Source organism: Oreochromis niloticus, linkage group LG1, assembly GCF_001858045.2.
Source record: "Oreochromis niloticus isolate F11D_XX linkage group LG1, O_niloticus_UMD_NMBU, whole genome shotgun sequence".
NCBI lineage: Eukaryota > Metazoa > Chordata > Actinopteri > Cichliformes > Cichlidae > Oreochromis > Oreochromis niloticus.
In genome coordinates, this window is record NC_031965.2 from 9,773,733 (window position 1) to 9,801,062 (window position 27,330).

The 27,330-nt window shown below is 39.2% G+C and overlaps 1 protein-coding gene and 1 long non-coding RNA gene across 3 annotated transcripts in view; both read left to right on the forward strand.

The window, feature by feature from the left end:
- Positions 1-5,776, forward strand: part of LOC112842884 (uncharacterized) — a 28,198-nt gene extending 22,422 nt beyond the window's left edge. The window contains exons 2-3 of the long non-coding RNA XR_003214927.1: positions 4,090-4,173; positions 5,662-5,776. This is a non-coding gene — a long non-coding RNA (uncharacterized LOC112842884). The remainder of the gene's footprint in view (positions 1-4,089; positions 4,174-5,661) is intronic.
- Positions 5,777-25,819: 20,043 nt separating this feature from the next.
- The window catches only part of luzp2 (leucine zipper protein 2), a 141,448-nt gene continuing 139,937 nt past the window's right edge, over positions 25,820-27,330 (forward strand). The window contains exon 1 of one of the 2 annotated variants that reach the window (XM_013274708.3): positions 25,820-26,109. In XM_013274708.3, the coding sequence (XP_013130162.1) occupies positions 26,048-26,109 (62 nt within the window). In that variant the 5' untranslated portion in view covers positions 25,820-26,047. The remainder of the gene's footprint in view (positions 26,110-27,330) is intronic. The other variant, XM_005455740.4, reaches the window with a different exon arrangement.

Here is a 27,330-nt window from a genome sequence, read left to right on the forward strand (position 1 = left end):
GGAGAGAGAATTATTTAGACAGTTGGAAAAGGCGACGCACTCCACACCAATACAACATAAAAGAAATTTATGGCTCATTTTGCCAACTAGCAGCTAATCTAAAAGAAATGACTTATGTCCCATGTAAGAAATAAAACCAAATGAAAGGTGGTGCTGAAGAAATTTGGATGACATCTGGGATAAGAGCCACCAGACATGGAGGGAGGGTGAATTAATTTCATTTTTTTTATAGTTTGATCAGTGTGACACCCACTATGGCCACTTAAAAAAAGATTGGACAGCTGATTGATGACATCTGCATTTCTATTCAATGGTGCTATGAATTCTTGTCTCCTAGCAGAAGAACTGTGTCGCTCACAGCCTATGATTAGTGAGAGACAGTAGTGTTCTTGAGACAATAAAATAATTGTGTGTGTATATATAGATATATATATATATATATATATGTGTGTGTATATATATGTATATATATGATTTTAGAGGATTCTGTTACACAAATTAATATCTGTATAAATGCAATATCCTTTTAAAAGAGTGCAGGACACAAAGATACTGTATGAGCTACTTCTTTGGCTGTAGTACCGTCTGTTGGCAGCACATTAATTTCATAGGAAAAAAATGTTGCTATTGCTCTCCTTTAGCTTGCAGTTGCATTAGTGTCTGTCTGTGGTTTTGCCTGGCAGACTGGCCGGTTCCCTAAGGAGGGTAGGGATAAACCAGTGGTCATTTGCTTAAACCCCACCCTTAATACTGCTACATCTTTCAAGCTTTACCTTAAGTTACCTTAAGTTAACAGTGATAACTGTGGCAGATTGCACAGATTGCACAGTTGAAACTGATATTTTTGCAGGGAAAAAAATGAATAATGAAAAATGGGTTCTTTATTTCAAATGGAGGACAATAACTGTCAGGATGTTTAGTGCCTTGATGGTAGACTTGATTTGCTACAGCTAGCTAGCTGTTTAATTTAATAGGGTCTTTAGCTGACTGAATTTGTTAACCCAGTAAAAATGGGGTGTTGACATGGTTTGATGTCTGTATGCACGATGTTGTGCTAAAAGACTGAGGCCAAAGCTGCAGGTTCCTGGCAAAAAGTCAACATCCATGAACATAACAGCAGCTTGGAAGCTTGAATACCTTGTGAACAGTATTCTTTCACTTTCAGTGTTACTAAAGAAACAGCTTTTTCTGCACTATGAGGACTAACCAGTGTTGCCATACTACACTTTTGTTCTGGTGCTTTTATTTTTGGTAAACCTGAAAAAAGACCACCTTTCAAGCTGTTTCTACAAGAAGCACCATTTGCTTCAGTATGTGTGTAAGTACAGGTCTGCTATTGGACAGATGCTGTTCTAGGATAATAGTTCAGCAATCAGTGAGTCCAGGATTAGCTTTTGAACCGCTGTGATGATCGTGATTTTCTTTCCTACACTGTTTTGCGATTCTCACTTTTGCAATGAGTGTCACTGACCTTCTTTTCTTGAGTCTAGGGTGTTAGATGATCTACAGTTCACATTTTGGCCAAAATACCAACAGTAGTGCAGGACTCAGCTCTGTCTCTGAGGGCTTGTTGCAAAGTGATGAGCTGATGCTTTTTAACCCTGCATATTTAATTCAGAAACTGTGTGAATACTGCGTAGAAACACAAAACCGCTGTGCTATAAGCTTGTAAACACATGCGCCAAGGCTTTGTGGGCTCTGGGGTTTGTGCATGAGCATGTTAAATAGTTGACTTTACCATAAAAGCTACAGCGGCAACAACAAAATGATATAATGTGTTTTTGCAAATAAAGGAATCACTGAATAAAACTATCAAATCTGTGCTTTCATGCTACTACATTTGCATAAACGTGCTCTCAGAGACACTATTGTCACTTTGTTAATAAAATATTTATGAAAGACATTATTCTTGAGTTGCATTTAAAACTACTTCCACACATCTGCAGCATTTTGTTGTCAATCTGGTTGTAACACTACGCTACGTGTGAAGACGAGCACTTGTCAGTACATTACACATGCATGATCGGTTGAATGAGTAAATCTACAAAACACGGTGAAAATACAACCTGGAAGGCTCTTTCTACTTCTCATCCAATTACAAGTTAACTGCCTCCTCCTGAGCCATACCACAAAGCCTTAAAAAAAATCTGGGATTGTTGTTAACGTTTAATTTAAGAGGAGTAGTTAAGTTTCACTGCATCAACACTTAGGTGGCGGAACATTTTGGGAATCTGGGCTGCTATTTGCATTGATATTAATATCACACAGTCTTTTTTTTAGCAGCCATAAAAGAGGAATATCTTGTTAACAGATTTTAACATGAAGAAGGACGGGATTTCCTTTTTCCAATTTTATCCTGTAAGAGCTGAAGTAGTTTATAAATTTATAGCAATCACTGGAAATAGCTCAATGTGACATAACTTAGTCTACATTTTTACAGATAGGTTTTCTTAAGTCTGTGGCTATCTCCAGTCAACGACATAATGGAATAAAAAATAACTGTCGGTTGGTGTTAAAAGTGTTTGAGGGGAGTTTTCTCCAATTAGACTTATTAGTGAGGATTTAATGCCAAACCGTGACGACTGTGCGGATGCATTTTAAGACCTACGTAACAAGGTCTCCAAATGCATGCAGCAGCTTCCCCCTAAGTTTGCCTCTGCTGGAAAACTATCACATCCTAACGAGGGACCAAGTTGTTCAGAGAGCGTGAGTGGTCAGCTGTGAAGAGACTTCTGCTGCTAGCAATCAGTGCCGCATATGTGGAGGCCCGAACGCCTTAAGAGTCACACTGACTCATTTATGTCATGTTCAGTCATGATGATTAGGAAGCGGTAGGCCATGAGTTAAACGCTGAGCCTCAGAGAACAAGAAGTTAAATGTGAAGCCTGAGAAAAGAAACAGGCATCCTCTGTTTGCAGCTTTAAAGCTGTGTTTTTATATATATGTGTGTGTGTGTGTGCAAAAATTAATATACAAGAAGCATCCAATAGAAACAGCAGGAGGGATATTTACTTCTAATATTGACTGAAGTGACTGAGTCTGAAAACATCAAAGACTTTCTCCCAAGCTTTAATGAGAGCCAGTCAGAGTTTGGCATATTTAGCTTCCCCATCCTCATCATCGTGACCATTAAAAGCCTTCAACCGTTTGCCAAAAAAAAATCTGGGGTAATACTTAACTCATTATTAACCTTTGATAAGCTAATTGACTATATAGTTAGCTAGGTGATATTTCATCCTGCTGACGTAAACGTCTATCATTCTTACCCTACAGAAAGCGTTAGAAGAGAGTGGACAGCGTGCCAGCACTTGCTAAGTGGTCAGGTGCATGACTGAGAATGAATGCTACTCTTGTTTCATGTTTGATGGTGTGTAAATAAGCAGCTCTGCACCAATACCACATCAGTCATGTCAGTTTTGTAATGCAGAGCTTTTTAGTCATCAACAAAATCTTTCAGTATAAGTTAGATGTAGCAAAACACTTGTTTTTAAAGTGATACCAACATTCTTTTAAAAGGCTGTTTAGAACATGGATTAATTACATGTCTTTAATTACTTTTAATAATTACTTACATTTATTTACTTACTTACTACTTACCTACTTATAATTCTAATACAGGAAAAGAAACCTGCCACTTTTTGTGAGAATCTTGTTGTTTTAGGTTATTCATCATCATCACATTCATGTTTATTTTCTACAAAACTGAAATAGTGACATGCTGAAATCAGCAGCTGATAGCGATGATGCTAGTGGACATAAAGTCACATTTTCCCAGGAGAACGAGTCAGGTTGCTAAGTAAATGCTGGTGCATAAAATGTCTTTAACAGACATGTGCCAACATATGAGTGCAGAGCTGCAGAGTAGGAGTAGGACTAACTGTTCAATCAGTGCATAAACGCTCATTACAGAACACAAATCTGACCTGCTTACAACACCAGTGCAGCTCCTCTCATTGTGGTTCATTAATAGTATCAAAGCACAGATAAAAAAAACCCACAAGGACAACCCCTCGAAGGAATGTCAGTCTACAAGTAAAGCAAATGTTAAACAGCAGAAGATATTATGCTCAATTATTCATTTTTTGACAGATGGCGACTAAGAATGTGTGAAGAATGGCAACGATGCACCACTATAAAAGGAAGACGGATGATTGGCAGTCACATATGCATGAAGTAAGGAGGCTAATGTTTCCCAGTGTTCAATTAAGCGTTTCTCAAGATAGTCAAATACAAAGTGACGATCAATAAAGAGTCCGCTTTATCACTTAAGGTTTGCGCGCATTAAACATTCTGTTGTCTTTATAAGATCAGCAGAACATTTTTTAGCTCTGACAGTTTGTCTGCATAGATGGATGCATTTTGAACTCAGTGGATGTGACACATTTCTGTTTGATGAGGGTTGTCACAGCATTGCCACAAAGGCCATGAGAGTAAATTTGTCATTAGCTTGCATTTTTGATCGGGGAACATATATACTGAGGACTAATGATCAGAATAAATAGCTGGGTGGGGACTGTGAAAGCATCACGGTAGAGAGCGTCCAGGTTAAAGCATCCAAGTAACACAGCTGATGTGAATCTTCCCACAGGAACAATATTTCCCATTATCCTTCTGCTTTTTCTTTATGGTTTATCAAATCATTATGATAAACTGCAAACCATTAGCATAGCAAAATCCACAGTGACTCACTAAACAAGGTACTGTAAATCACGCAGGCCACAGCTTGATTTAATTTATAGTAGCCTCTCATTAAGTTAGTGGTACAATCAATGAGTCATCTACAAGGACTAAAATGAAAACCAAAAGACATTTGTCTTTTTATATAACGACATATATAACGACCCACATCCCAAAACATATTGCTCTTAATATGTTAATATGATGGGCGTGAATGGTTTGTGTACACAAGTGATATCCATAATCACGGGAGATAAGCAGGGTTTCTTTTTCAGGTATGATTAGCTGAGAAAATTGTTTTCAACTAACACTAGCTGTGAAAACAACTGGGTATATGTTTAAAATTACACTGCATTTTAGTGCCTTTATGAATCAAGGGGAGCCTACTGAGAGAAGTAATGAGCTGCTTTACCTTATGAAAGAGCGCCACATTGTGGATCAGAGCGGTAATGACAATTATGGAACACCTTTCTCTAATTTAGTGTCTCATTTATGATTTTTATCTTGTGCATGTAGATGCTTGTTTCTATGAATAGGTCAGTTTATCTGCAGCTGTCTCCAACCTAAAACCGAGACCCTTATTGTCCACCATTCATTATTGTTTGTATTACATGAATAAAACGCTGAAAGTACTTAGCATACGCATTAATAACAAGATATTCACAGAGCGTTACTCACACATTTTATCCAGCAATGACTTTGTCATTGTTAGTCCTATCATTTGAAACAATCATACCAGCTGCACAGCCGGAGACAAAAACAAAAGCCCCGACACTGCTGATATAATAACACACAGCTAAGAAATGTATGCCAGGACACGTGCACTTTTGTTCAGTGAATAACCCTCAGAACAGCAAAAACAGACCAAATTCCTCTGGCATGGTGCTGACTACAGTGGGAGCATGTCTAAGAACAGCCTATGTGTGTGCTGCATGAGCATGACATATCTGCTGAAGATGTGTTTTTTTGTTTTGTTTTCTGCAGCGAGGCAGTAAGAAGAAAGAAGAACACCTGTCCCTGGAATTAGAGAGAATGCCAGTGAGCACAGGCGTGATTGTGTGTCTGTAATTGTGTAAGCAGTGAACTGAGTCCTCCATCCATGCTTGACAGTCACGCACCATTTCCTGTGACCTTGCTTAACATGAAAGAAAACGTACAGCTTCAGTGTATTTCTCTAGTATTCGTTTTCTCTAGTAAAATTATGCTCTCGGTTCACTATTTTTTCTTGCCTTTGTGCTTAGATTTACTAGAATCGAGTCTTAGTCAAGTGGGTTCTATGTTTAAATGCAAGATGCAAGCTGGGACAACATATACTGACAAGCATAACTGAGTTGCTGGGATAGCGTACAGGAACATCTGTGTGGAATATGGGTTAGAACTCCCCAAGTCCCAATGGAAGACACCACTGAAAGTAGTTGAGCAGGAGAATTAAGATCCTGCGGGACCTCAAGACAAGCAGCTGGCTAACCAGCTAACAGTTGTTGACAAGGATAAGAAAAGGGCACTTCAGATAGATGTGATAATGCCAGTTCCCTGAGAGAAGAAGCAGAAAAGGACTGAGAAGCACTGTAGAGTGAAGGAACAACCAGAACAGATGTGAAAAAATAACATCTTAAAAGGAACGTTATAGAATTTAACCCCAAAACTGGGAGAAGGAGCTTAGAGGATTTCAGGTAAAGTGTGTGAGGTCACTGTCCAGGAGACTGCAGAGATATTAATAGAAACTTGACAATATATATATATATATATCTATCTATATATATATATATATATATATATACACACACACACACACACACATATATATATATATGTATATATATATGTATACTATAAAAAGAAGTCAAGCAATTGTGAACATTTATAAGTAATGATCATTTTCAGGAATGCACTAATAAAGCAGTATCCTAAAAATGAAATGTATGCTCAGATAAATAACAGGTTTAAAAGCAATAGCTGATTTTAACATAATAATGAGCGCTGTATATTTATTTTAATGTGTTTTGCTCACAGAAACATTATTAAACACATAATTTGTATTGATTTGGCACAGTCTTCTTCACTGTTTGCTGTGCATACAAATTTGTTGCGCTGACATGGGACTCTCCAGAGAGCGGATGCTGTTTTAGCTTCTCACACAGAGTCAGATGATGAGGAGATGTTTGTATGTGTGTGAAGCTGTGTGTCGGTGTCTACGCGAGATAGAGGAGTTTTGGTGCTGCAGCGGCACAGTGTTTTATTGTGATTAGATAAACTGTGGAAACAACAACAGAAATACATTTGTGATTGGGAATGCCACCTTCTGTATGGTAAATGCTCAGTTTGTCATTTTTACAGGTAAGGTTAGGAATCTTTGCAGGGGAGCTGAGGCCTTAATCTAAAAATCTTTAAGTGTGCAATTCAGTATCAGTTCTCAAAGCATCTTCGCTACCATCTAGTTGTTTTCCTTCAAATACACTCTAAATCATGTCCAAAATCAACAATGTCAACAGCAGTTGCTTTGTGATAACACATGAAATAACTATGGAGCAGTTAGTGTATTATTCACACTTCAAATTCATATTCAAAATTTAAAAAACACTTTAATTAATTAAATAATTTCATTATATCTAGTTTCATCAAGCAGGTGAGGCCAATTGAAATTGCATACTACATATATTTTGTGCATGTGTATGTTCATGGTGCATTGAACACTGTGTCATGTTAGCCATGTTTTGACCTGATGCCAGCTGATTCAATGTGCATGCTGCCTTTTAAATATTGCAAGATTTATGTACACATTACTGCAGATTGGATGACACTGCTGAAAAGCTTGCCAAAGAAATGAAAGCCTGCCTCTAAGCTTACTGCATACTGTTGCACACTGGTGTACACTGTTTCAATTCAGAAAACAGAAAAATGCTGCTCATTGTTTTCAGGTTTGAAGGCGCCCCTACGCTCTGAGCCGGGAAACCATTTGAATGCTGAGTGAATCAACTAGCTAACTTAGGTGGTGTAAGGTTACATTTAAAAAGTCACTAAAAAACTCCCCCCAACAACTTTTTTATTTCTTTTTCTAATCATTTTCTTTGACTTCAGTGGAAAGCATCAAGGTCAAGATGTGAAGGAGACTTCATAAAGCTTTAGGAAAAGAGAACTGCTGTGCTCAGAGTATCCACCTGCACAAACTAGGCTGCTGGGTAACATTAGATGCTGTTGTCATAGCACAACTCCCCCCAAAGATGGGCTATGAAAGTTTATCCTAGTTGTTCCATATTTTCATGTCTTCATGTTCTAATCACAACACTTCATTACAGAGGTTGGAAAAAACAAAAAGATTAGATTACTAGTTTATCCTGCTATAGATACGATCCACATACTGCCTTTGTTGATGCTTCCAAGTCATTAAAAAAGGTTTCTCACGTGATAGCTCAAGTCATATTAATTTATTATATGAATTATCAGAAATTATGGTAATTATACAAATTTATATTGCTAATGTGAGCTAATATTAGCAATATATCCAAAAGTTATTTAGGTAATGCTAAAAAATTCCAGTTTTTAGAATTACCTACAAGCTGGTAATATTGAAATTCTAAAACCTGAAGTAGACATCACCAATGCAGGCGGAGTTACAATGCAAACGTCACTTTAAATGGAACATTGGTAATGACCTTTATTTATAAAGCACATGTGGAATAGCATTAGATCCTTTCCTTTGTCCACATTTTATTTTCTGCCATGCATAATAATAATAATGATAATAATAATGACAGTGAAATTTTCTTTTATTAGTGAAAGTGATTTTTGCTGGGTCTACTACTGCTTCTTTGTAATCCTGTCTGAAAGGGGAAAAGTGTTTTAAAAGTGGTTCTGACTTTAACTGTTTAATATGAGAATTTGAAGACGCCTTTAGTCAAAAGAAAAAAAACTGCAATCGGTGCTTTATAATATTATTAGTGTTATATTAATAGATTGTATACATTCACTCATTTTGTTAGTTACACCTTGCTAGTACTGGGCTTGACCCCTGTTTGCCTTCTCAACTGCCTTAATTTCTTAATTTCTTTCTGGCATTCAGCAAGGTGCTGGTAATATTCCTTTTTCCATACTGACATGATAACCTCACATTTGTTGTAAATGTTTCGACCGTGTAGGAAACATCCATCTGAAGATGGGTATGGTGGTCATAAAGATATGGACACGATCAGAAACAATACTCGCTTAGGCAGTGGAATTTAAACACTGCTCATTTGGTACTAAGGGGCCTAAAGTGTGCTATGGAGATATCCCCACACTATGACACCCCCAGCACCAGCCTTAACAGCTGACACATGGCAGGATGGATCCATGCTTTCATGTTGTTTATGCCAAATTCTGACCCTACCATCTGAATATCGCAGCAGAGGTCGAGTCTTATAAGATCAGATGACGTTTTATTGTCCAATTTTGGTGAGCCCGTGTGAACTCTACCCTTCCTATCAGCTTGAAGCAGTCTGGCCATTCTCCTCTGGCCTCTGGCATCAACAGGGCATTTTTTTTCTGCGAACTGTCGCTCCCTGAATATTTTCTGGTTTTTTTTTCAGACCATTCTCTGCAAGCCCTACAAATGGCCATGTGGGAAAATCCCAGTAGATCAGCAGTGTCTGAAATACTCAGACCAGCCCACCGGGCACAAAAACCATGCCACATTCAAAGTCACTTAAATCACCTTTCTTCTAAACTGACCTTCAGCAAGTAAGTCCATGCCTTCATGCCTTAGTGCACGAAGTTGCTGCCACGCAATTGGATGATTAGAAATTTGTTTTCATGAGCAGGTGAAGTGCTGTACACAATAAAATGTCCAGTTTGTGCTGCTGTGTTAAATGACTTTTGTTCGCTCTTAAAGAAATGTGGTTATCTTTCAAACTTAGCAATGAACTTTTTGAACTTTATTATTTATTTCTAAAACCTTTGCATAGTGTCCAGAAACAGCAAGTACAAGTATCAAATTAATATGCAATGTGATAACACTAGATAAGCAACCAATTCTCCATGGTATGCTGTCACGTTTTGTTAGGTAGTCTTAAAACAACTTGAAAAACTGCCATAGTTTTTGTCTTTTGTTTCTATGTCTTCATGTAATCCTAAACTGACTTAAGGAGCTCTACCATCTGTGTAAGGACTTCTTTTTCTTCTTTTGAAGAAATAGTAGTTTTGTAGGACACAGCTACCATCTTCACTTACTTGGCAAATAGTCTACATACCTAAAAGCCATCTCCAATTAAATTCCTCAGGCTCTTTAAACTGGGAGGCACAGTGGTAAGGTTTGTTAGCACCCATTCTTTCATACCTGGCTTTGAGTCTGCCAATCAGCAGGGGCCTTCCTATTTGGAGTTTGCATTTCTTGTTATATCTCCCTCTGACACTACGCCAGTCTTCATGTCCACTAAACTGCCACCACCAACTAAAGCAGAATAAACTCTTTACTCAACCTGCATCCACATACAGTGGGGCAAAAAAGTATTTAGTCAACCAACTGTGCAAGTTTTCCCACTTAAAAAGATGAGAGAGGCCTTTCATCATAGGTATACCTCAACTATGAGAGACAAACTGAGGAAAAAAAATTAAGAAAATCAAACTGTCTGATTTTTAACCCTTTCACGCATAGTGATCACTACAGTGGACAGCTATTCAAAGGCTCCTTTCTTGTATTTGTGTCAGTGTTGATGGTATACTTGCACATAAACCACTACATTGGACACTGATGTGTCACTCCATACCCTACGGCAAACATGTACTTTTCAAAAAACTCTTTGAAAAGTATTTTGTCAATAACAAAGGTTCATCTCAGTACTCTGTTATATACTCTTTGTTGGCAATGACAGAGGTCAAACGTTTTCTGTAAGTCTTCACAAGGTTTTCACACACTGTTGCTGGTATTTTGGCCCATTCCTCCAAGTAGATGTCCTCTAGAGCAGTGATGTTTTGGGGCTGTCGCCGGGCAGCACGGACTTTCAACTCCCTCCAAAGATTTTTTATGGGGTTGAGATCTGGAGACTGGCTAGGCCACTCCAGGACCTTGAAATGCTTCTTACGAAGCCACTTCTTTGTTACCCAGGTGGTGTGTTTGGGATCATTGTCATGCTGAAAGACCCAGTCATGTTTTATCTTCATTGCCCTTGCTGATGGAAGGAGGTTTTCACTCAAAATCTCACGATACATGGCCCCATTCATTCTTTCCTTTACACGGATCAGTCGTCCTGGTCCCTTTGCAGAAAAACAGCCCCAAAGCATGATGTTTCCACCCCCATGCTTCACAGTAGGTATGGCATTCTTTCTCCTCCAAACACGACAACTAGAATTTTCCACTCCACTCCTTGGAACACTCTCTCACAGTCTGTATCTAAAACCTAAAGAGAACTATGGATTTGATCAACTGGTCTCTGAATGCTATTGACACCCTCTTCTCCACGAGAAGTCTGGGCTCGGGAGAGCCAGAGTGCCCTGGAGGGACCTTCCCTGCCGGATACGCGATGGACGGGTGGCAGACATGGAGGATCGTGTGCCTGGCGGGACTGTCGATCGAGGACGCTGAAGATATCTACCTATTCGGAACCATGATAACAGGGTTCTTGCTGATCGGAGCTGGCTTGGCCCTGGCTTATCAGAGAATTAAGAAAGCGGAACCGGCTGTCCAAACCGCCACAAAGCTGCCCGCTGAGATTGACTTGATGGGACGAGGTGCGGGTTTTGAGAAAGGGCTCACAGACAGGGACATGGTCAAGAGCTTGGAGGCAATTGCGGCTGCAGTGAATACTCAGAATAACATCTCTGAGCGGATATTGGGACACATCAGGGAAGAATCCGCTCAAATCAACAACTATGGGCGGAAGTTGGAATACATCACGGATCAGTTGGCTGTGGTCGCGAGGTCTCAGAATCTGCTCTGTGAGCAAAAGAGTGACAAGATCTCGGATTCGAAGGTAAATAACATCATGGAAAAACTCGCAGCTATCCAACGGATGATGGAGGGACCAGTGTCGGAGTGCTAAAAGAAACAGCTCGAAATTCTCATGAGTTGGTTGGAAGACAATTGCTATCATAATCTGGCTACCCCTCCGGCGCCAGCTGCGGGCTCAAGGCTGGAGCCGATCAAAACAATCCCTGATAACGACTATGTTGAGACTGTTCCTTCCCATCCCATGCAAGGCCACCTGGGTTGGCTGGTAGACTGTTTACTTAGCCTGGCAGGGCGAAGGACACTGTCTCAGCTGAACTCTGGACACGCACACACATACATATACTGATACTGATAAGCACTCACCGACGCATCACCCTCCCTACCCCGGATCCAACGCCACCTCCAACGCTTACCTCCCCTCTGATGTGGACATCGGGTCAGCTGGAGGCGCAGTCGAACGATTGCAGCGGTCCCAGATCAGATGTACACACTGGAACTCTTTCCCATGTTGCTCGTCTGTGTTTTATTGTGCTATGGTGTGTTGATATCTGTCCATTCCTGTATTATCCTTTTGTGTTACACATTTCGATGTTTTTTCCTCGCTACCTAGCCTGACCTGTCTCCCCAATGTGATGTTGTGTAATGTATGTACGGTCGGCAAGGTCTGTCATCTCGGTTGCGGGCAAAAGACCTGCAACTGACAAATAAAGGCTATCTCATCTCATCTCATCTCAATTTTTATCAGAAAGTTCTATTTTGGTTTCATCCGACCATATGATATTCTCCCAATCCTCTTCTGGATCATCCAAATGCTCCCTAGCAAACTTCAGACGAGGCTGGACATGTAATGGCTTAAGCGGGAGGACACGTCTGGCACTGCAGGATTTGAGTCCCTGGCGGCATAGTGTGTTACTGATGGTAGCCTTTGTTACTTTGGTCCCAGCTCTCTGCAGGTCATTCACTAGGTCCCCCCATGTGGTTCTGGGTTTTTTGCTCACCGTTCTTGTGATCATTTTGACCCCACAGGGTGAGATCTTGTGTGGAGCCTGAGTTCGAGGGAGATTATCAGTGGTCTTGTATGTCTTCCATTTTCTTATAATTGTTCCCACAGTTGATTTCTTCACCCCAAGGTGCTTACCTATTGCAGATTCAGTCTTCCCAGCCTGGTTGAGGTTGTGGACAGGTGTCTTTTATACTGATAACAAGTTCAAACAGGTGCGATTAATACAGGTAATGAGTGGAGGACAGAGGAACCTCTTACAGAAGAGCCAGAAATATTACTTGTTTGTAGGCGACCAAATACTTATTTTCCACCATAATTTGCAAATAAATTCTTTAAAAATCAGACAATGTGATTTTCTGGCCTTCTTTTTCTCATTTTGTCCCTCATCGTTGAGGTATATCTATGATGAAAATTATAGGCCTCTCTCATCTTTTTAAATGGGAGAACTTGCACAATTGGTGGCTGACTAAATACTTTTTTGCCCCACTGTAACATGGCCTCCTTTGCCTTTACATCTGAAGTATCCAAACACAGGGACTTTAACAGAGATCTCACTGCTGTATTGCTTGTAAAAGATAGGAAGCCATGAACAGCGCTAGCACTATATGGTGAGCATGATCTTAAAAATAATCTTTTCATTGTTCGCCTATTATGTGAAAATTCAGAGCAATCTGTGACCTCATAATTTGCAATTGTCTTGCGGAGTATGACTAGCCCATTTACCATTTAGCTTTTGTTGCCTGTGACATCAGCAATAGCATATCATTTGTGTGTGGAAAATGCTATTCAAAAATAAATAGATAGCTAGATGAAATAAGATGGCCAAAAACTGCAAATTGCCACTATTAAAAACCTGTATTATTTGGCATTCAGCGAGGTCACCTATTCATTGTTAGAATGTCAAGAACGCTCTTGATATTCTTGACATGGTACTGTATGAGTATCACTGGCAAAGTCTACACTCAAGAGGCACCTTCATGGATGTAATTACAACAAGGTAACAAGAACAGAAAGGTCAGATTACAATTTAGCAGATCTAAAAGCGCCTGACACTTGTCAGGCACTAATTCATTTTACTCTTTTCAGATTCTCTGTTTTGTTTCTTCATGTTGGATTTAACTTTTGTTCCGTTGATTTTGTGCTATACAAATAAAACTGAAATTAACTGAATTAAATACAAACCCAGGGAAGGCAGAGCATGGAGGCTGGAAATAGGCAACTTAGTCTCTCTGTCTTCTTCTCTCACCACTACTAGAGGAAACCTGAGTCTAAGTGAGAAGCTTTTCATGGTCTCCTTCCTCTCTTGTTTGTTTTAGCTGAGGCTCCCATTTCCTGTGTTTCTATTGGTTATTTATAAGTAATCATATTTTCATTGTCAAAACCTTGTTGATTGGCAGCAGTGTTGTGGCAGCAATTTTTTAGCAGTTAATGCAAAAAGAGCTGAAAGTCTACACTTCATATCACACAGCACAGTCACATCTTGTCTGAGTTCAAATCCACTGTAGTGCCATACAGAGGCAAAATTACATAAACATCTTTTGTCTTTCACCATCGTCATTTTCAAAATACAGGCATGTGCTGGCTTTCATCACTGCAGCAGTGGAAAAGGTGGTATTATCCACAAGATACATGTTGTATATAATATGTTGTGTAAGTCAAGCCCTGTTACTGAATTGTAGCATGTGCTATGGACTGTAAGAGCCCCATACTGTTGCTTCATATCTTTTTTCTAAATATTAGTAGTTTAAACTGGATTGGTTTTTGACAGGTTGCGGTTGCTACAGTGACAGGATATGGTGTGTCCAGTTTAGGTCAGCATGTTATTGCTGCAGTTTTGCTCTCAGGCTCTATGCTGATAATGTGATTGAAATCTATGAATATTTTTCACTTAAAACTACAAATGACAACCTAATGGAGGTGCTAGAGGAAAACTCATGGCATCTGCAAAATGCTCCTTATCTATTTAGTAGCTTCTTATGACACTGCAGTGTGGACAAAAGTGCACTCTGCTAAGCTAAAATGAATAAATAAATAAATAATGTTAAATACATAAATGAGAATGTACAGTGAGTTGGTGGCTACACTTGTGATAAATCTTTTTCCCTCAAAACAAAGCCAGTAGATTATAATATGGCAGTGTAAGTATTCGAGGCATTTCACATATTGACATAGTTTTACCACTGTACCATCAGGAAGACATCTAATCTATTCAAATTAATTATGCAGTACGATAACAACTAAAAAACATACAGCCAGAATCTTAAGGAACTACAGTGACAAGAAGAACAAGGCATCCTGCAACAGATGGTATGGGTAGTTGCCAGAGTGCTGATCTCAGTATCATGGACACAGACTGGGATTACATGAGAAGACAGAAGATGTTGAGACAGTCTAAATCAGCAAAGAAACTGTGGTAAGTTCCCCAAGAAGCCTGAAAAATCCTACCTGCCAAGGACATTGTACATTAATTTTTTAAATTCTCTTTTTATCTTTATTATGTTTTGTATTAAATTAATTGCTAAATTCAAGCTAATTATTAGAGGTTTTTTACTTATCCTCCTGAGAAACAGCCTATCGGACACACAAATCACAAAGAGTTTTTTTCCTCAGTTCTCAGGAGGATATTTATTCATACTACCTAAAATACAAAGTACTGTGCTCAAATGACTATAGTCTTTGTCTTAGAAAGCACACTGCCTAATCATGTAGTAGTAAGAAAAGGCACCTCAAATGCCCTGCAAGGTGTGACTGCTGATCCATGAGCTAAACCAAGATTTAACAAAGCTGAGTGCGTTGATGAAGTAGGACAGGACTGCTGACTTCTTTTCTGTCTACTTAGTTGGAACAAAGGGCTTTTGTAATGCTTCATCACTCTTGAAAAAGGCATGGTTGAAGTAGAGCTGCAAGCCACCATCAGTATCTTACACCAACTGAATTACGTGACAACTGCTTTGGGATACTTGCTATAAGTATTCCTCCCCCCACATCAGAAAATGGGCCCGTGATTCCTCAAGAGAACCATGGTAGGCAACTGCATGCTTTCTGAACAGTTCAGCTGTGTGGGACCCTGGAGGGCCAAGCCCAGATTTACTCAGACCTGCCATAGTCACACAGCAGTAGGTTGTCAAGACAGTCAGATAACAGTCAGAATCATGTTGGTGTGTCCTTTCCATTTCTTTAATGAGAAATCCAAGCTTCTCGCCTGTGGCAAGAAACCTTGTTATACAGAGTCAATTATATAAATATAATACTCAAAATAACCAAAAAAAAGATGTGAATTTGGGTTACATGTCATTCTGGTACCTAAGCACGATAATAGGTGTGGCAAATGAATTGTGCTGCTGCAATTGTTTGTGTTTTTCTCCTTCATTTATTCATTATGTGGATATGTTTTTTAATCCCTCTGTTGTATTTTCAATATTTGCCCAGTAAGGCCCATAAATAAGTGTAGTTCCTGTGTAATTAAATACAACTGAAATGTGTTTTATTGGAAACAAGAGCACTCTGGGAGCTCCACTCTAGAGGAATAAAAAGCATGTTGTACAGCTCTCTAAATGCCCTTTTATATGATATATTATGCACAATATGGTTTCTTGAAATACTTTTTCCAAGGCCAACCTTGACCTTGGTTGCAAGGGTCAAATGCTTAACCAACCTAGTTACAGTACTCATGTTTTCCAGGGCCTAGGATATTGTTTTTAACTTTGAAGACAATCCACAAAAGGTTTTTACTGATTTTCACCTTTGTTGTGACCCTGACCTTTACCTGATTTTGACCAAAATTAAGTAAGCTCAAGCTGTATTGGTATCTACCTATATATTTTTTTTTCTTTCTGTGAAGCACTTTTAATTTTTAACAGAAAAAGCTGCAAACAGCTGAAGTAAAGAAACGATATTAAGTGTGTTATTAAGTGCAGTACTTGGCAACTTCTCAGTTTGGACAAATACACAGATAGACACTGTTGCATAATTAACAATATATACCAGCTCTGCAAAATCTATTTCTCATGCATCCCAAGAAGCTGCTGGTCATTTAGCATCCATCACCAAAGAGAATGGTATATTAGACTGCAAGACACATAGGAGCACAGCTCAGGCTGTCGAAATACTTATTCAGGAGAGAGCCTTCATGTTCCCAGTGGTTTTGGTTTCTTTCAGTTTGTCTTTGAAGAAAGCTCCCAGTAGACACACTCAGCACTCCCCCTGTGCTACCATCAACAACAGAATCTGACAAAAACAATCACAAGTTAAAATCACCTCAGCATATTAACTCGGTTCTGCTGGTTATAACTGTTGGCTCCCATCGGCGGAGTCTTTTATCTTCCCTACTGGCGGCGCAGCTGCACTTTGTCAGTCTTTATCATTTTGTCAAGTGGTGCAGCTGCCTCAGAGATGCACCGATAAACCTGCATGTTTATGTCCTCCCGGCTAGTGCTGCGGTTGACTGACTGGAGGCCTGTGTTTATGTTGCAGCCCGAGCTCTTCCTGCGGTTATTTATGTGAATTCTTTATTAGCTGTGCATCCCCCCGTGGTACCTTTTCCTCCTGCAGACAACAGCTGTTGGGTCACATTTTTTGACCCTTTCTTTTCTCATTTGCCCATTTCATTGTTCATTATGTATGCATGGGCTTTAAACAGGCCATTCAAGTGTAATCCTAATGAGTCCTCCTGTCCATGTTGCTCTTCTATGACTGTGGTCCGAAACTGCATCTAATCATGTGTTTAAGAGTGGAATTAAACAAATGAGACCATTTATGTATATATATATATTGTAATTTGCAAATAATTAGACTGCAAAATAAGCATTCAAAACAAACTTGAATTCATTTTTGAATATGCCTGACATAACAACAAAAATAGGGTGTTAATAGGGCACTCTGCAGCATTTTGTATATCCAGGTCAGGCAGCAGCTGTGTAACAGAAGCAACTGCATGAAATCTTAAAGACGCCTCACCACCTATTAGAGAGAACTCAGTATTTTAATAAATAAATAAATAAACAAGAACGCACAAACAATACGAGCAGTATTAATAAAATAAATTGCACGGTTGATATTGGTACAATTTTTATTTAAATCTGTACACTTTCACACTCAGTTTTCAGTCTTACCGCATCGTATTTTATTCTACCAAAGTGCAATATTCTTTCTAAGGTCCAAGTACAGGCAATATTTGCAGTTAAAGCTTCCACCTGAAGGTGGCAGTAAAAATCCACCAGTGAATTCAAAAAGCTGCTCGCCTCTGAATTATGAGCATCGTTAATCCTTCCGCTCCAGACAGCTCAGTTTGTATTCCTGTACTTCACTGTTCCCTCCTCTCCAGAGTAGTGTATTACGAACACCCACCCATGTGATGGCACAGTGGAGTGAAGATATCACCGCAATTACTCAGAAGGAATGTGAAGTTCTGTTATTATTTTATTTTATTTTATTTTATTGTTTCTATTTTTTTACGGCAATAGCTCTACCAAGAGGGACATTTCATTTCATCGCAAACTAGGTGTTCAAATCAATATCATATGCATTCACAAATCCAATCTCGCACAATTCTCTGTGTATCCAATTTATATTTTGGAGTGTGACAGATGGGATTTTTTTCCCCCCCCTTTTTTTCAATTTGAAATTGAAACTGCTGTCATTATGTGCAAACTGAAAGGTTTGTATCTACATGAAATATGGGGGGAATAAACACAATCTGGGCGATGCTTTTTTATTAATGGAAACACTGTGATGAGTTTTGGAGATTAACAGTCATCAAGAATGTGAGAAGATCAGTAGTTTTTGTAAACTTTGCACAAAAATAATGACTATACCACACTTCCAAGAGTCTATTGTTAAATCAGACAAAACATTACAATCATTTCAAACCAATGGTGTTCATGAAGACTAATTCTATACAGTCCTTTATAGCCCAATATTTGTCTTGTCTAGACTTCTTGTAAAGGTCAGAGCCTATTCCACTGAGAATGAGAGATGGTAAAATGGTTAAAAAAAAAAAAAAAAAATCAGTCCCAGAAATGTTCATGTAATGCTAAAACACCAATCAAACTAGAACTTACACAATACACTTCTGATAATGCTATACAACCTAGAAATCAACACATTTATAGAGCTGCATATATATATATATATGTATATATATATATATATATATATATATACATATATATTTGTTGGCTGTATGGAAAATATGGTACAGCAACTATCAAGCTGCAAAAGGTCATCCCTTTACTCCTCCTAAGACCAAAAGGCTATGGACAAAGTGAGTACTGTTGAAACATGCAAATTGTATATCTCTCATCTCAGTCTCTTTCATTCCATCTTATGAAAAAATTCCTACATGCAAGTAAAATGTTCTTTTTCTTTCTTCCCGTAGTCTTTCCTTCAGTGCTAACTTTACTTCCACCTATTATTATTATAAAGTTTTGCCCACACTGTACCAAGTACTGAAAATTAAATGCATGTAATTTGCTGATGTTGGTGTTCTACTGCTGCTCAAAGTAGTATTATCAGCTAAAGCTCTAAAATGTAAAGTATAATCAGTACTTAATTATACTTGATTATACTTAATTAACTTAATAATAGTCTTCGCACAATGATCACATGGGTGAATAATTTAAAGGAAATTCTTTTAGCCATTTTTTGCCTCTCCCTTCACTCTGAGGATGCGGGGTAAGCAGCTCTCTGGCTAACAACCCCGCAGAATCGCAATAAACCGAGGCACAATCCCCCCACAAATGCTCCTCTCCAGTGGCAGCATCACCATGGTTTAAGGCCAAGGCTCTGCTCTGGGAGGTCTTGCTGGAACAAAACAAAGCACCGGAGTGAACAAAGCTGGACTACAATAACTAAGGTTCTCCTTATTGGCTTGAATTGTGCATGATTTTAAAATATCCTGTCCTTTGTCAGTACAGTAATACAAATCCGTGGCTGCATTGTTACTAAACATGAATGTCCCACTGTCTTACTGCTTAAAGTGGGTGTCCTGGCATCTTGCTACAGTGTCATGTTGGTGTCCTGCCAGTTTACCAGCTTTAAATGTGGGTGGCTGTTCTGGCGCCTTGCTGTTGATGGTGGGTGTCTTGCTACTGACTTCAGTTTTTGTACTTTTGTAGCCTGTTTTGTATCCTGTATAGACAGTTCGTCTCTCTTTAGCTGTCCTGCAGCTATTAGCACAGATGCTGTGAGACTGTTGCCTCGAAGACTATTTTCCCCTCAGTGACAACATCCTAAAGTTGGAGAAATAATGCACAGAGCTCAGAATTTTCTCCCATCACCAGGCTTCTTTATCAAGTGAAAGTCTATCCTGGTGTTTTACCTTTATAGCCAGTGACCGTAATTCCCTAGTGGTTCATATGTCTGAAGAGAGCCAGTCTGAACCCTTCTTCTTTATAATACACTAAAGCGTACCCTAGGTTATTCCAAGAACCTTTATACTGACTGAAATATTCAAAACAAAGATGCACGGGCTACCTTATTGCATCAGAAATTTTGTAGGAGCATGCCAACCTGAGTCATAGGGAAAACTATGATTCAGGTTGGCATGTTTGGTATCTCAGCCTTGGCATCTTTGACTGGCTTAAACAATATCTGCAAAATATTGTGAGATTTCCTGAAAAATAAGATATTTATTAGTTAATACTCTATGTTTGTTTGTTTTGCAGAGCGGAGTCTTAGTGCGTTAAGAACCTGATTTGTCTCTTGCTTGGCATTCATTACCTTTTCTACCTGATTCATTTCCTTTTCATACTCATTGTGCATTTTTACTTTTCTCCTCAGCAGCATCAATTCATTTGAATATCTCAAATGAATTGAGATATTCCTTAAAAAGGCCGAAAAAATGTTGACATAATTAAATTGTTGTGGTTGTTGCATCGTGTTACGTCTAGTTGTGCCAGCAGATTTTTTTCTTCTCCTTCTTTCCCGCCTGATATCAGACTTATTACACTTCGATTCAATCTATAATCTGACATTGCCTTGACTCTGATTTCCGCAGGGGAGGGGGATTTGATTTCTTTTAAACAATCACTGTAGACCAACGTATCCGCCTCGGTCCAGTGTCATTTTAAGCCTTGCCAACATACTGGTTTTGTCTTCGTTTTAGGAGAGAATGGAGAAGTAAACTATGTTGTCTTTTTTTTTCTTTTGTTATCTCTCTTGGCACACAGCTTGACAACAGTGTTAGCCCTGCCCATGGCTCTAATTGGCTAATCTTTAGTGCCAGAGCAGTCACTAGGCCATTTGCTTTTTAAACTGAGAAACAGCTGTTTCGTGTCACATGCCAGACAAATCAGTCAACTCGCTGGAGTGGCTAGATTCAGAGGTCTGCATCCAGTCTAATCTGAGTATAAGCTGTCGACAAGCTGTTCTTACAGTGGCAGTCAACTAATTTTGAAAAGTCGGTCCACTATACAAATGGAAGTCTCTGAAGAAATCACTGCAGAATTTCCTGGAAAACAGAGACATTTTTTTCATTCTTGCTTCTTAGCACGAAGCAAAAAACGCTGAGGCAGACAGGTGGAGAAAAACTTCAAAAACTTAAAGCAAGCTGAAACTTCCAGGAGCATTTAGAAACCAGACAGCTACACTGGGCTTGTTTCGTTTGTCATTTTACCCGAATGTAAAAACAGCAAGAACTACAAAGAGTCTCAAGGCTCTATGCAGCATTTTCTAAGGCATGGTAATCAGTTACAATATGTTATTCTTCCTTACATTTAAGTCTTCAGATCCAACACACAGCTGGAACTTCTCTGATCCTCCTCGTGGATTTTGATGTTAAGGGTTAAGTTGTTTTGTTGCACACTGCGATGCTTTGTTTGTTTTTTTGTTTGTTTGTTTGGGGGCTTTCTGTACTGTAACATACAGGAAGCTGTATTACCTTTTGTTTATTAGTAGTATAACCAACAATGGCTGTTTGGCTTTACTGAGATTAAGGCTGTGTTTTCCGCTATCTCCATTCATTTGTTGTTAACATGTGCTGACAAACTAAACATTTCAGACAAGATGTTCAGAGCTTATTTCAGCACCAGTTCTGTGAAAGCACATTTCCATACTCCTGCACTGAGCGAGAGAACCAACTGACAGGGAACTGCCTTAAGCTTCAGCTTTGCTGCCAGACTCCTCTCTCTCTTTTTGTTTTCTCTTTCCTTTTCCACACAAAATGTTGAATGGCACTGTAGGATGTTGAGGATGGAAATTTATGCAAGGGAATGCTGATTTTTTTGCTCTCTCCTCATTGCAAACTCTCTGTAAACATACATAATGGACTATGGAGATTGCAGTACTTGCTAACTTATATTTTTGAGGTTAATATTCATGTGGGGGGAGAGAAGAAGAGCAACGAGGCACTCCTTCTTCAGAAAGTAAACAGTCTTCAGTAAAGGCAACAGCACTGCTGACAGACCATTATTTTAGCCAGTTTAGAAGAGGGATATCTTGATTTACTGAAGCAACTGTCAGTCAATATCGCCGCCCTTGGATATGTTATAGCAAGACAAGTGGAAATGCTGCCTGCTGGGACTGCTGTAGCCTGAAGGTAAAGAATGAGGCTTGTGACCAGAAGGCAAAAAGATGGGATTTCTGGATGGGGGAAATGTGGACCCCTAAAAAAGCTATTATTGTGCAATCCCTGAAGAACCAATATCAACATTAAATGCTCTTTAGCAAGGAGCTTAACCCATTTGCCCATTCAGCTGGTTAGTTTAACAGAATCTGTTGCATTTTTCAAGCGCAGCTGCTGAAAATTGTTGAAAAGTGCAAAATGTGAGACTATTGTACAATATTCACTTTTGTAAAGAAAACATTATTAAAGTATTTTGGCATTGCCAACCATTTGCTCAGAATTCAGCTAAATAGTACGTAGTCCCAAGGCTCAGTGGCAGTGGGTAGATAAGGTCTTCCTGTACTTTATGTTTAATTTGAAGATCTAAACTCACACACGTCTGCTCAATCCCATTTCAAAACGGCGGCAGCTCAAAGTGCTTTTATTAAAAAACAAAACAAAACCCTATAACACTTTCCATTCATGGCCTGACTTTTCTCCTAAGTATAGTCTTACTCTATTTCCAACTATAACTCCTTTAACTTTTAGCCAAATCGTAGAAAACCTTTGAGAATCAATTCTTTCATCTAGGAAGGTATAAAAAGTTTCACAGAGTGATACACAAACCTAGAGCACACACAGATTTTTGAGCAATTAATAGTTCAAAACAGCTCTCCCAAATCATTGAATTAGCAACTTTAAATTTCTGTTGCACCAAAGCCTGACTTTGCTGCTTGATTCCCGTTTTCATCATTATTTCCACAGTGACCTCAGTGGGATTAAGAGGCAGAGGTATATTAACATTTACTTTTACTTTGTAGCCAGAATTTTTAAAATTGCTTGTGTAAGATTTGTGTTGCAACATTGCTCTCCCAGTTTATGACTGGAATTTTGCACATAGGCAATATTACAAGATAGATAGAAGGAGAAAGTGCAAGATGAAAAATATACACTAATAGTAATATATTGCATGGCTTACAGAGCTCCACAGTAACCTTTTTAATTATTTAGTTCAGGCAACATAGTCAGCTGGAATCCCCGGGATTCCAAGCAGCACAGGTTGTAGGAAAAACACTTGAAATCGGTTGACGTCAGGGGTGATTTTGTGTTTTGCAAATATAAAGAAATCATTGTGCTGAAAGTAAACTAACATTAAAAGCCTTTTTTTTTACCTTACAAATTGCTTTTAGGACTAACAACATAAAACAAACTGTATTGTGATGTCATGATGGCTGTTTAGGTGTTATTTAAACAAACTATGTGTTTTCATCCAAGCAGAATTCCTACAAAAAACAAAAAGACTAAACAGTTCTTGGCTCCAACTGAATCAAAGCATCCTATTTAGGCTAAATTCAAAATTCAAATGAAGCATTTGGAAACAAAATACACAAATCAATTGATGTGACATTCAGGCTTAGCTATGGGAATTATCTAAACGTAATCTTGCATAATATCAACAATTCATGCTCATTTTATGGTAATTATTCTTCATTATGATAAGATGCTCAACAGGTCGGCTCAGAGCAGTGGGACTGCAAGTTTCAGGCTGATGTGACACATGATTGAGACAGATTATGGAGGTCCAATGAGGATGATCTCCGCAGTAACCATGGCAAGCTGCGGTCTAGCAGACTCATTACAACTGGTCACTATGGGTTTCCAAGCATGAACTTATAATTACACCAAATAAATGGCTGGAAATCTTTCAGTATGGAAAATGAGCTACTACTAGGGTACAATAGACTCCAAACTCTATTAAACCTGTAATGGAAATCATTTATCATGCCTATGGTGTGTGACCCCCACCTTTTGTATGGACTGCTTAATATTCTACCTGTATTACATGGCTCGGAATCTCACTTTGAACATCCTCTCAGTGCTCAACATTTTGTTCTTGAGCTGCTCTAACTTTCACAAGGTTAACCTGAAGTATCAAAGTGATCTGCAAGGCAAGTGAGACTGGGGTGGCAAGATGATTGAATTACAAGACAATTCTATCTTTTCCTATCCTTGTCCAAGTCTGACGTAGGACTCGGGTGTGGTTAATTTAAATAATCAAACCTACATGCCATACTGGAGAACATCTGGTTTAACTTTGAACAATTATATTGTAAGGTCTACATTATCTTGTATGCCAACAGTAAATGAACTTTATTCCTATTTCAGCTTCTTCTGCTAAAATACTTTTGTTTTTTTATTTGGTTATTTTACAAGTTGTTATAAAATTATGTACAACACAGAGGATTGCGATAACTTTGCTGCTTTAGATACTGAGCCTGCAATCGTACCATACCAGCCGACAAAAGCCCAGATCAGCTGATGGCTACGGAATCAACTGGCAAAACAAATGTAAGACATACATATTACTACTTGTACAGCTGCTGCCATCTGCAAGCTTCTTTGCAACCTACCTCTTCTTTAGCTCCTCCTCTCCATGTTGTGCCTGAGGCCGCAGTCCACAGGCAAAGGAAACAATGTGTATTCAATAACTGACTGGAAAATTGTTTCTGGTGGTCGCAATGTGACAAAGTAGCATACGGCACGGCACCAAAAGCCTGCTTGTGAACACTCTAAAATTACGACTTATGTCCAAAACTGTGAAAAGCAGAACACAAACCAGAAACCAAGAACATTCTCTTTCAAAGTAAACAAAGCACCTTTTAAACTCTGTTGGGTGGAGTCGTAAGGGACAACTTTTACTTTGAAAGCATAAAATGTGAAAACAGGAAGTATTTCCTGTTTTCTGATTTTACTATCACTAATGACTAATAGTTAGTCAGTGTTTGCAGACAAGTTAGCATCTTCCATGCAAACTTCAGGCGAGTGTAGCAATATGCTAGTGACCACAGCAATAAGGGAGGTCCCACCTCAGAGCTATGAGGCCCAGTATACATTACTGCGTACTGAAATCACATTCTTCTTCTGATTATAGTGGTCAGGACGGAAATAGAGTTACTGTGAGCAGTGGCATAAATAAATGAGTTGTGTGTGTGTGTGTGTGTGTGTGTGTGTTGGCAGTATTGGGTTTTAACATAATTTCTGCTTTACTGCGATGAACTGTTTCTGAACCATTTAATTTACTGGATTAGACACAACAAACCTCTCCAAGATTTATATTTTACCTATACATAGGTTTTACATTCTTTTCTATAAAGTTTGCTTTCTATTAACATTTTATTGAAATTACACATACGGGGGAAAAAAGAAAACAACACTGTGCTAAGGCTTTAATGGTATCTTGGCGTCAGAGTTTATTATTTCAGTTTATTCAGGTCTTCATTTTCCGTTTTCGCTCACTAAAATTTGGCACCAGACCTTGATTTCTGCTTGAAGTGCAGAGCTTCATTAATAATTGCACTATAAATCTGATCATGCCTTACCTTCACTAAACTGTGACTTTGCTGTTACTTGCAGCCACGACGTGGCTTGCTCCGTTTCCACTAAATGTTTTTTTTTTTTTGCTCGTATCTCCACCTATCACAATACAAGGTAGTAAAGAGAGTACAATGAATGGAGAGGTGTACTGTTGCAGGAATAACCAACACCAAACAATGCGAAAAAAAAAAGAGAAAAGAAAGCCTTTCGCCAATAGCTATAGCTGCACTGGCGCTGACATCATATCACTCCCACATCTCCCTCTCTTGATTTCAGCCCCACCCGCTCCTTTCCATTACCAAGTCGGTCCGTGTCCTCGTGTTATTTAAAGCCAGAGATCCTCCCTCTCGCCGAGCCACTGTGTTGCATCTGTCTGCCTCGCCGCTTGTGTGTCTGGGTGCGTGTGTGGATGAGAGTGCGCTAAAAAACCCAGGCAGCCAGTGGGAGAGCTAGAGAGCGAGGGAGAGAGGCACGGGGGAAAGGCAAAAATCATCCAAGAAGGGAGAAGGAACGGGAGTGTGAGACAGCTATGAAATTCATCCAAGCTATTTGCTTACTGCTTCTCTGTCCAGCTCTGAGCCTCAACACCAGGTAAGAGATAAACAAGAGGACATTTCTTTTCTTTTTTCTCCTGTCAGTTTCATCCTGCCGGAGACTCTGAAACAAAAGGGGTGTCTTGGTTCAAAGCATGGTATTCTGGAGGACTGCTCAGTCCTGCCAAATACTGAAGCGTTAATTCGTCCCGGCAGTGGCTCTGTGTGTGCTAAGAATGTTAGAAACTGAGAGACTTAAAGGAGGAAGGAAGGGCTTATCTGTTGAACTGGGCTATTATCTTTTTTAGTTCTGAAGCAGGATGAGAGACAGTTGTCCTTTTGTGGAGGTAATTCACTGGATTTGCCTCCTCCGTTTCCCCCTGAATAGTGGCGACATTGCTTTTTTTTCTTTCTTTTTTTTTTTTGAGGACTTTTGCTGCCTGGTCTGGGAGGGAGCAAGTTGAAGTCAGGGGAACTGAGAGAAAGGACAAGGCGACTTGTGTTGCAGTGCCTTAGAAAGAGCAGGTGTGTGCGCGTTTCCTTTCGCTTATCTGCAATATTTAAAAAAAAGCTCAAGGAACAGTGATAGACAAGAAGGATGGACAGATGAAGAGAGCGATGTGTAGATAAGGAGAGTTTTGATGATTAATTAAATCATTGATAAAATCATCCTTCTTCTCTGCCACTGCCTGACACCACTGCCTTAATGAGAGCCGTGAGAGGGGAAATTCAGGGCTTTGACTATACCATAGAGACATCACGCACAGGAAGGCATGCATTATAAAACTTGCCTTTTCCGCCTTTTCTTTTCTTTTCCCCATCATTGCCCCCCAAAAAACATCCCGTCTTTTAGTGGTGAGTGAGTGGAATGCGGTTTCTGGGGAATACATCCACGGGGAGAATGATGGCTTTGAACTCAGTGTTTTTTGCTGTTGATTTGAAACAAATGGACACATGCCTGTGTATTTGTTAGTGACGTGCTAAACACCATCAGGGCTACCAATTATTTATTTTGCCTCAAGGGTTACAACAGAGGAGGATTTGTAGAGAAAGTCAAGGTTACTGCACACATCCAACATATTTGTCAATAGCAGAGAGGTAGCACTGATGATGTATGAGTCATATAACTAGGGGCTATATTGATGTATTAACCTCTAGCATTTAGCAGTCAGCAATCCAAACACTCTCACATTTTTATTTATTTATTTTTGTTTAGCACACCTACAATTAGATTTTCCCTTTAAGTCATCTATACAAGTAATCTTCAGGTAACAACTTT